Source organism: Vicia villosa, unplaced genomic scaffold (assembly GCF_029867415.1).
Source record: "Vicia villosa cultivar HV-30 ecotype Madison, WI unplaced genomic scaffold, Vvil1.0 ctg.001408F_1_1, whole genome shotgun sequence".
NCBI lineage: Eukaryota > Viridiplantae > Streptophyta > Magnoliopsida > Fabales > Fabaceae > Vicia > Vicia villosa.
In genome coordinates, this window is record NW_026705606.1 from 48,288 (window position 1) to 59,709 (window position 11,422).

Sequence of the window (11,422 nt, forward strand, 5' to 3'; positions counted from 1 at the left end):
TTTTGTTATTGTCTGATTATGCTTGGCAGACAGTGTATGTTTGTCTATTCTATAAGAGTGTTAATGCGATGTATGGATATAATCCTTTCTGTGTCACATACATTTAGGTTAACATGATGTGTCAACATCAATGTTCTAAAAACCAAACGTGACAATGAAACTGCGATCGAACTGATAAAATGTCTGAATCGTATTAAAGTTCGGTTTAAAGCTCAACCGATGCAACAATCTGATTCGATTTTTAAAACATTGGTCCACGTTTCTACTTGAGGGTAGGAATGAATATGTTTTTTCATCATCATATAAGATAAAAATTATGATACCAGGTTTGTGGTTTGTGTAAGATTGATGCAGGAAGCATAGAAAAGTTAGTATGTAATAATGAAATTAAGTATCTAGTACCAAAATCTTGTTCTGTGGAGGAGTGATGCAGGAAGTATTGAAAAGTTTATGCATAGATTAACATTCATGTCCTCAAATTTTTAGAGGTCCTGTGTAGATTAATATCGGTTTAACCATGGTAAAATAAATAGAAGTCTTATTTAAATACGATATAACTTTGATAAATATTTTGTTATGTCCTATTTAGTCAAAGTTTAACCGTGATAAATTTAAGACTCTGTGCAATAGTCTGTCTGACATGTCATCAAAGACGGCTCTGATCTTAGCAGAGATAAATTGGAACTTATAGTATTCATTCTAAAACTATGTTTATTCATTTTATTTTATTGAATATCTAGTTTGAATAAAACATGTAAATCTATAACTTTGTTTCCCTACTAATTTTGTCTCCTCACATGTACACAAATGACAAAGGATAGTACATTAATCATGTGTCATGACCATGAGAGCACTTTCTCTTTCATGCCAGATATCATATGTGGTCCTAGAACCAAAGGCACTTACATAGAGTGGTACCAAATTAACTGAACCATGTGCAGGATTGGTATTTAGGCTGGCAATGTGGCATGTGAAAAACTTCTCTGACCCCAATATGAGTTGTAATGTATATATCCAGAGTGTATTGAAAATGGATTTGTTAAATGCCCCATTTGCTGCTAAAAACTTGCCTTATTAAGTATATCTAAGTCCATGTTATAGCTACATCCATCCTCCTAATATGTTCATTCTTCATTTTGTCTTCAATTTCTTGGTTCCCATGTAACATAGTTTCTAATCTATGATTTATCTGATTCTTCTCACTAGTGTCTTTAGAAATACCCCAAAAATATCATTCAAGTTAATTTGGCATGATATTTAGGCCTCAACGTAAATTTTTCTTGTTTTATGAATATCATCCACGCGAATGGTAGATATTAATCTCTCAAATCGGAAAAAGTCATAAAAAACGGCAAATATCTCTCTTAAATGATTTAACACGGTTGTGTGTTTATAATTGAATTGAATCTGAGGCTTATGATTAATTTGAAAGATATCATTATCATCTCATTCAAATACTATTTGACTTTTGATTAATTTAAAAGAGACTATTAGCATCTCTTTCATTCAAATACTTATGTATATATTTTTTTTTTTTATAAATACTTACCAAAACACAAATTAAGCAAATGATATTTATTATAATAGCTTTTTTTTTAATAACTAATACTCTATCATTAAAGTATATAAAAAAACTATACTCTATCATTAAAGTTTACTAGTCTATCATTTGCAAAATATAATTGATTTATAAAATAATATTTATTGCAGTTTAAATAGATCTAATATCTTAATCATTTTATATATATATATATATATATATATATATATATATATATATATATATATATATATATATATATATATATATTCTGGACTAGGCCGACACTCGGCCCAAAACATGGTCCAAGGTCCAATCCAGCGCATAACCCACTGTCGGACAGGGCCTAACTCAACACGCCCGACAGAGAAGCTCAATAAGACGGTCCAAGCAGATGCGAGGGCACTTACTCGTACCCCACAAGCAACTACCCTCCTGGCGCGTGTCGACAACACATCCTCGTAAGATTTGTCGCCAACGCCTCTTTGAATACTACGGAGTCATCTTGCCCCAAAAAGACCGCGTCTTCCACTTCTCAGGAATTTCGGAGCAGTTAAACCAGGTTGAAGATCACGTGCTTGTTTCCACTACACAGGTAGACCCTGAAAGTCTCTATTTTGGCCTACACATCTAGCCCAATATGGAGACCTCGACCCAATGAATACTCTCTTTCATTAGAGAGTCGGGTATTCATCATTCTTACTCTTACTCTCTTGTTCTTGCACTCTATTTTACTCTCTGTCTTATTTTGACATTGGAGTACCATGCAGGTACTCTCGCATTTATTTTCAGAAGTCCAACAAATTGATAAAAAAATAAGTAATATACTTTCAAATTTATATGTATTCTTAAAGAAAAGAGCTAGCACATTTGGTTTCACTTGTGAAATTCACAAATGTCATATTTCACTGTCAAACTAGTTGTCTTTATGTTTAGCCCCTTATAAATGTCTCTCTATAAAAATTACGTTATGCAAACGTCTAGCCACAAGTAACATTGTCATCCGATGGATTTTGATAGAAAACAGAGACACGGTTTGCGTTTTCTGCTCCTTAGAAATCGAATCTTTGAACCATCTATTTCTTTCATGTCCTTTCTCAAGAATTGTTTGGAGCAAAATTTCTTCTTGGTTTGGGATCGATCCGGTGGTGGCTGTTGGCGTTGTGGACCATATGTTGGCCTTTTGTCGCTTGTTTAACGGTAAAATTCCTCCTAGAAAGAATCTGATTTTCTGGTTGGCCACATGTTGGGCTCTTTGGTGTGTGCGTAATGATATTCTATTCAACTCCGCCTTTTCAACGAGGGCGAAATCGTGCATAAGATCAAGTTACTTTCTTGATTTTGGAACGTTATTGGTTCCAAATTTATTTTTGGGCTCAGTGTCCTTTGGAAGCTTTGAACTCCTCCTTTTGTATTACCCATAGGTGAGTACCCTTTGTAGTCAGTTTCGTTATAATACTACATTGTTTATAAAAAATAAATAAAAAAACACTGTCCATGTTTGTTAAACGTAATTTATATTCTGTCAATGAAAAATAAATGATATAAACAAAATATTTAGATTATATTACTATAAAAATTTATTTCATTTTCTATAAATAAACTTCTAAAAGTATAGGTGGTGATTGACCCGACCAAAGCTCCATATCACTGGATTGTTAAGGATTTAATTTGTATGTAACTGTGCAAAAATATTTCTTTACAATTTTTCACATCGACAATTTATAACAATTAATCTAAACAAATTTATTTTATTAAACGTTTGAAAACGCAAAAAAATTTAAACACGAATCTCGTTAAGAAAACTCATTTTTAATAAAAAAAAAACACTTTGCAAGTGAAGTTAGATCATAATTATATTTGCAAACTTTAATTCAACGACACTAAATATAATTTTAAAATTTTAAATGTTTGGTGTTGAAAAACTGTTGGTAAAAAGAATAAAATATTTTTGTAGAAGTACATAAGAGGGGTAGGTGAAAATTTGAAAAATGAATTGTGGAGCTACCATTGCTCCACTAAAAAATATACAAATCATTATAAAATACTTTTTCACAAAAGTAGTTGCATATGTGAACAAATATTTTTTTATTTTGTAGTGGTGAAATTCAACTTTTCAATATAAAAATCAAACATGTAACATCTCAATCGGTACAAAGTATTCGAATAGAATCACAATCATGCTATTATTCTCGTGGCATGTTATTGATCTTTTGAATGGTAAATTTAGAATATGAAAATAGGAAACAATTAAAAATGTGAGTAATGCCTATATATTTTAGGAGTACTTTTCTCTATATGTTTATAAAAATCCAAAGTGTAATCCAAGAATATGCTATCTGCTCTAATAAATCATAAGAAAGCATCAAATCTTGTAGCTACAATTCCATTGGCATAGTTTTTCAATACTAAATAGAACCTTATTAAGGAGTACAATTGGGGTTAAATGTATTACATTGAGCTTGATTAGTCACATGCATTACATTAGACTAAAAAAAAAAATAGATTTTTAAAAATAGATTTTAAAAGAAGAAAAAAAACATGTTTTTAAGATTGTGATAAATCAAAAAGAAGAAAAGTAATAAAATGTTGACGGAAGACGTCAGAGTCGCGGGAACGGTTCTATGAGTTGTGGCCAACAGCGGCCCTAGGAATTGTGATGGTGGCGATTTGTGGTACTGTTGGAGCCTGCAGAGGCGGTGGCTAGGCATTCGAGGCGGTCTAGTGTTTGGCGACAGGGGTCTGAGTAGCGGTATGAGTCGAGTTCGACAGATAGTTTGGGTCTAATTTAGGTGGCTCACATGAATCAGGCTTGGTTGTTTCAGCTCACAAATATGTTCTTTAATGAGTTGTATTTTTATCATGTTAAGGACTTGTTAGGTTTCAACAATTATAAATATGTATCTCTAACATACTTGTCTTTATGGTCTTAAAAACTTTAAAACTATTAACAAATTCCCTAACCTTGTTTGAGTTTTCATAACACATTTAACAAAAGTTTAAGAAAATTAAAATCACTTGAAATGCTTTTACTATGCAGCCATCAACAAAGTTGAAATGATATTAGACAATATTAGTCTGATTCCTCCACATGATGATACCTATAAAATTATTTAATGAATTTCACTCATTAAAGATAAATGAGTAGGATGTTGAATGTACGAATTCGTGTTTCTATAACTAAATATTCTTTCACAGCTATCAATTAAATTGACTTAATAAAACTTGAGTTTATATCTCTTGATAACACTTTTCAATAAATGAGAATGATTTATTTCCATTTTAACCGCTATATAAACCTTATTTACATTAGTTGTTTAGGGTTTAAGATTCTATCATAAGAAGACTAATCTTCAAATTTATCTACATCCCTACCATTTGAGTTATCTTAATAGAACTTGAGTTTACATGTTTTAGGGACACTTTTTCATAAATAAAAGTGGTTTATGTCTATCTTAACCATTCTATGAACCTTACATAAAAAAGACTAATCTTCAAGTATGACGTTAGGTTATATTTGAAAGGGGAAAAGAAGTTACTTGTAGTTAAGTATAAGAGAAAATTGAGTATAAAGGCACTTAATTCCAACTTGTGAAAATATATTCCAATGATTTATTTCTTTGCTAAAAATACATCATATGTTGAAACTAGACACCAAAACCGACAAAACATGTACATAGGATTTCATAAAAATGGGGTCCCAACTTTGAAACAAGAACATGATTAATTCCACTTTTAACAACTAATGTTACCACTTGGATCTCATTAGGGTTTGAAGAAGTAAAAATAATTTCATGGAAATAGACAAATAGTTAATAAGAACAATTCCAATATATATTTTTCATTATTTAAAATGTTGCCTTTCTTGTCTTCGATGTTATCACTTCATAGAGAAGTCTTCTTGTGGAAACAAGTTGGCATTTTTTTTTTTTTTTTGGTATTTCCTCAAATTTTCTATTGCCCCACTTGTTTTTTTTTCTTTTTTTCAAACTAGGTTATATTGATAGAGAGTACTAAGGATACTCCAACTCAGGGAAAAGGCCAAAAAAGAAAATTACAAAACCAATAGAAACTTAAACAAGATAGTACAAGGGGTCTTTGCAAAAGTTGTAAAAATTGCTATTGGTATTATTGCCCCACTTGTTAAGGCAATTTTAAATGAGCATAAGCTTCTTTTTATATCTAAATATAAACATATAGTCAATGGTTTCTTATTAAAAAAAAAAGTCAATATTATTATTATTACTATTATTATTATTATTATTATTATTATTATTATTATTATTATTATATGAATGTTCACAATGCAGTTTGTATCGGTAAGATAAAATTCATCTGGTTTAAACATAAATTTATTTACAATTCGATTTAATTTTAGATGATTAGTTAAAAATCCAACCTGCCATACAATTTGATTTAGATGAATTTTTAGATATTCAAATTACAAATTATAATAATTATTGTATTAATATTAATATTATAAAAATACTGTATTTTGAAATAATATATAATATATAATATTAAAAAATAAAATTATAAAATTAAAATAAACTATTATATTAAAAATAAATAAAATTATAAAAGTAAATAGATAAATTAAACTAATAAATGTAATAATAAAATAAATTAAATTATATATATATATATATATATATATATATATATATATATATATATATATATATATATATATATATATATATATATATATATATATATAAGGAATATATGATTTTAGACTGAACTATTTTCATTCCATTACTCTTTGATAACTGCCCATTTCTACAACTTTATTTATTCTTCAATTTATTCAATTTTTTAAAATTATGATAAGATATCTTACAAATAAAAATAAATATGTATAAAAATACATGCATTTAAAATCTTATCCAAAGTCTATCCTAATGAACCGTTTTCATTAAAAAAAATCCTAACACAGAAAAATAATCTATTTTTTACTATTTTTCCAATTTTTATTAAGTTAATTTGTAAGTTTTATTTTAACACAGCTAGATTTTTATACATTTTAAAACTACTAATTAATAATTATACAGAGATATCACATGCTGGTATCAGATGCTAGATGTTGTGATGCATATTCGAACACGCAACATTTCATTTTGCAGAGACGTATATTTAAACATGTAGCTCTCACTTATTCATATTGTAGAATTTTAACCGACAACATACCACTTATTCATAATGTAGAGAGAGTGTTCGAGAACGTCTCTGTATGGTTTATCGGTTCCAAGTTGCGATTAAAGTAAAAGGGTAGAATTTGAGCCACTAAACTTTACAAAAAAAAAACATGAATAAAAAATAAATGTATTTAGTCAAACACACTTTAATAATTAAGACTAAGTATGAATTATGATGTGTCCATTACTTTTGTTTCAAAGTGAGTACTCTCCATCTAATCATTATCAAAAATTTATTTTCAAAATTTATTAAAGATCAAACATATTGATTATTTCATAAATCTTAAAAAAAGAATTATTTAGCTTTAAATCTATCTTGACCTGTAGTAGTTTTATAGATAACAACAATAAAAAGTAAACTTTTGAAATCAGACTACAAAAAAGGAAAATGCAAAAATCTGCCAAAGTTAAAAAGCCAATTCATACATCTTCTTCCTTTATGTTAGGATCCAAAAGTTTGAGAGTTCAGATGAAAAAGCAAAATTACAGATAAATTTACATGACACACTTCCCTAGACAGAACACATAACCACCTCACTTCACTCTCTCATTTACCATCAAAAGTTCAAATCATCCTCCTTTTGTTAATTTCACTTCAAATCAGAAAAGTTACAAAAAAAAAAAAAACACTTACATAGTAAAAAAGACTAGTTAGAGTAAAACTGCTTTTTCCTTAATTTCACAGTAAGATTATGTGTTAACCTCAGTTACTGCAAGAGAAGAAGATTCTTCACAAGACTGCAACAACAATTGAGTATAGTGAAACTCAATTTGTAGCCTATGATGAAGTGGAGTTGTTGATATTAAACCTTTCTTAACATCTGCTTGTAATTCTCTAATAGGGATAGCTGCTAAGAAACTTTTTATGTATTCTTTGCATGCTTCTTTCCCTCGGCACACGACCTCGTCTTCGTCTTGCTCGTTTTTCGGTGATTCTTCTGTCTCTTCTACAGACTCCGACGACTCTTTGCTGTTGATTTGCTGAATCTGCCTGTCGTTGTTCTCTAATACGTCTGCGACAGTTTGTTGGTCGACGGTTGTGGTTGCGTTTTCGTCTGATGGATGAGGGACGTCTGGCATTTTGTAAATTGCGGTGTTTCTGTCGAATTTCAAGATGTATGCTTGATTGCATCCTTCGTAGAGCCTCTCGCCGAGAGTGTCGATGATGAAGTAAGCATCGACTTCGACTTTGAGGATGAAGAAATGGTCGTTCCAGCTGATGATAAAAATTCGGGGTTCTGTGTTAGTGGTGGAGTCGTGTTCGGTGTTACTAATTTCATCCCAAATGTTATCGAAAGACATTGCTCCGTGTAGAAAATCGAACCTTCCCTCGTCCATTCCCTCTGGTTGAAAGAAACCGATGAAGGACTTTTCAGGAACTACGGAAAGTGGGCGGATTTTGGCTTGGACGACTGTTTCGAGATCGAAATGTTTGTCGGGGAATCGTTCCCTGTATGTCTGATTTTCACATAAGTTTCTCCATTCTAATGAGCCGTCTCGAATTAAACTGTCAAACTGGGACTTTATTGGCATGAGATCACGGTTGTTTTGGAACCAATCGGCTATTACTGCAACCAGAGCTGTACAAGCACTCTCACCCGCTGCTCGTTCACTTCTCTGGTCAATTGAGGCGAAGAAGACTTGTGTCTGAAGTTTCATGTGGCCATCACGGCTCATTACTTCTTTCTGCTCCCAACTGCCAACCGCAAAATTGTCATCGCCAAATTCAGACACTGAAGTTCGATTTGCGCCTGATTCGTCTTCATTTTTCTGTGACTGGAATACAGTTTCAAACTTAAGTACTGATAAGCATAACAGCAGTATGCAAATTCAATCATGAAAAACAATGAAAAGGAACAGGTTCTTACCCTATGTGAAATAGATTCATCAGAAGAACTAAGCTGCCGGCGATCGAAATCAATGTCATCACCACCTTCTTCTCCGTACGCCTTCTTTAGCAATGGTTCTCCTTTAGTTTTAGGAGATCTGAAACTCAACTTTCTCTTCCTCCAAGGCAATAAGCTACGCCTTGAACTTTGCGCTACATAAGGCTCGGAGGACGAAACAGCCGACTCCTCTTTCGGCAAACTCCCAACATCTGATTTGTGATTGCTGTAGTAAACCCAATCCTCATCATCGCCCTTCACCCTCATGCTGGAATAAAACGACCCACCAGCGTTTGCGAAGGCTAGTTTTCCATAACTGAACGACTTCCTCACAGTTGAATCCTCCTTCACCTCTTCCGAATGCGAATCGCCTTCCTCAAAATCATCAAGGGAGTCAGAGTCAAAAGGGTAATTATACTCACCATCCTCACTCCTGGCAGAGTAATTTCCCTCACTCCCTTCTTCCTCGCGGCTCGGTTTCCTTGATTTCCTCGTCGATACAAACTCGGTCAAAATCTTCACCTTTCTAAGACCAGCTTTAATGGTGGAAATCTCGTCTTTCTCCGACAAGCTAGCTTCTCCTGACTGAGACAAAGGTGATTGAACCGGCACTATTGACTTATGAACAAGCTCACTATTCTCTTGAGCCACTCTTAGCTCCACCAAGCTGATTGATATCTGCACACAGTCAACAACATTTATGATAAATTGATAACAAATACAAAAACAAAACAACAAAAGAATATTCCATTTATTTAGTCTCTAAAGTATATCACTATCATTAAACTTTTTTCTACTAATCCAAAGGGACCAATCCCACCGTCCACTAGCATGGGCCACTTAAAAGTAAAAGCAAAATTCTATATAGACCGACCCAACACAGAGATTGTTAGCACATAGCAGGAATTGAACCTAAGACCTTAAGAAGAACCTAAGTTGTCACCATCAGACCAACCAACCACTCTCAAAACCCAAGTCTTCACCAATAAGCCAACCACTGAGGTCAACCTTTGGGGGCGACCACTCTCAAAACCCAAGTCTTCACCATCAGACCAACCGCCTGGATTTTCACTCTATCATTAATCAAGTCATCACCAACCGCCTATGATTTCACTCTATCATTAATTAAGTCTCTAAATTTCATATACTTTAGGGACTAAATTGGAAATAGAATTATACATCATGAATCATGACTAAATTAATGGTTTATCAAGTGTCAATTTCAAGTCACAAGAAAACCCATCCCTGTGCAAATTGGTGGCATAAAAAGATAAACAAAAGTAGGTCAAACCAAAATTGTAGATGAAAAGTTGTTGAGAACATACAGTGAGTGAAAGAGAAGGCTCAACAGAAGAACCACCAGGAAGTGTAAGCGGAATACTCAAATCAAAATCTTTCTGATCAACCACAGATGCAAACTCAGCAAGATTCAAAGAACCTGTTCCCACCACAGGAACCTTACTCTTTGACCTCTGATTCAAACCCTGCAACACAAAATCAATTCAAATCCAATTCATAAAAAAAAAATCCAAAATTTATCACAATTCACAAGTTAAAGATTCAATTTTTCATAGATTATAACGTTCTATGAATGAATAAAACAAAAGGGGTTCAAGAAAATACGTTGAAAACAGTGAAAGCGATCTCCCAAGGATGAAAGGCATTGTCTTTATTAGAAGAAAGACTAACAAAGCTATGAAACTCTTCATCCCACAAAACGACACCGTTTTCATCTTCTTGAACACGGTGAGCCTGAGCCTCGCCGGTGAAATTTCTGACAACGGCGTTCCTCCGAAGAGAGCTCAGAGCAAGTTTAGGACCCTTCCAACGAATTTCAACGGCGAATGTACTCTCCGGCGACAGATCGGTGCCGCGGAGAGTTCTGACGAGGAGTTTAACCTCGTACTTTTTCGAAACTGGAGGTGGCCACGGTCTCCATTTCATCATCTTGACGACCATGATAACGCGTTGTTGTGGTGGTGGTGGTTGAGAAAAGGGACAAGAAGAGGAAGAAGAAAAAGAAGAAGAAGAGAGGAAAGCGAGTTGGGAAGAGAAACAAAACAACTACGGATCTTACGAAAGGATTCGTGTGTGTCTTGTGTTTTTATACTAACGCCGTTTTATTGTAATTACCGTTTTCTCTTTCTTTTCTTTTTTGAATTTTCTTTAATATATAATATCTGCTGCTTCGCTGTCATAAAAAAAAGAAATACTAACATTCATAAGTATTTGACCAAAAAAAGAAAAAAAAAAACATTAATAATTTAAATAAATAAAATTTAAATATGGGATTTGGATTTTGGATTTTTTTGACATTTGGGATTTTATGTCTGACTTTTATTTTTTTATTTTTTTTAAATTTATTTTCTCTCACATTTATTTCTATTTTAGATGTCATCTCTTATATTTTATCTCGTTTTAAAATAATTTATTTGTCTAGAAGGTGAAAGATCCTTTATCCATAAATAAATTAAAAGATATAATATAGTAGTCATTTATCATTATTTTTATTAAATATTAAATTTTATATTTAATTATAATTTTGATCTTCTATTTAATTATTATTAGATTCATAAGTATTTGAACAAAAAAACACATTAATAATTATAAAATAAATAAATAATTTTTAAATATGGGATTTGGTTTGAATTTTTTTTTTTTTTTTACATTTGGGATTTAGATGTTTAACATTTATTTTGTTTTCTTTCTTCTCTTATTTTTTATTTTAAATGTAATAGAAAGAGAGAAAGAGATATTCATTGATTCTCTGAAATTTGTTATTAATCAAAAGTTAGTTA

At 31.9% G+C, this 11,422-nt stretch overlaps 1 protein-coding gene across 1 annotated transcript; it reads right to left on the reverse strand.

Moving 5' to 3' along the window:
* Positions 1 to 7,116: 7,116 nt before the first annotated feature.
* LOC131635000 (uncharacterized) lies at positions 7,117 to 10,716 on the reverse strand. Its single transcript, XM_058905624.1, has 4 exons — positions 10,248 to 10,716; positions 9,950 to 10,108; positions 8,607 to 9,302; positions 7,117 to 8,514 (listed from the first exon to the last, which is right to left on the reverse strand). The coding sequence occupies exons 1-4, from the start codon at positions 10,581 to 10,583 to the stop codon at positions 7,429 to 7,431; spliced, it is 2,277 nt and encodes a 758-aa protein (XP_058761607.1). The 5' UTR covers positions 10,584 to 10,716; the 3' UTR covers positions 7,117 to 7,428.
* Positions 10,717 to 11,422: the final 706 nt, after the last annotated feature.

What these genes read in the sequence shown, in the direction of transcription:
- LOC131635000 (XM_058905624.1), bottom strand. Translation starts at nt 10,583, where the DNA reads ATGGTCGTCAAGATGATGAAATGGAGACCGTGGCCACCTCCAGTTTCG. An exon ending in TCGCTTTCACTGTTTTCAAC is followed by an intron (nt 10,109 to 10,247) that starts GTATTTTCTTGA and finishes TTTGTGTTGCAG; the next exon opens with GGTTTGAATCAGAGGTCAAA. An exon ending in ATGAATCTATTTCACATAGG is followed by an intron (nt 8,515 to 8,606) that starts GTAAGAACCTGT and finishes ACTGTATTCCAG; the next exon opens with TCACAGAAAAATGAAGACGA.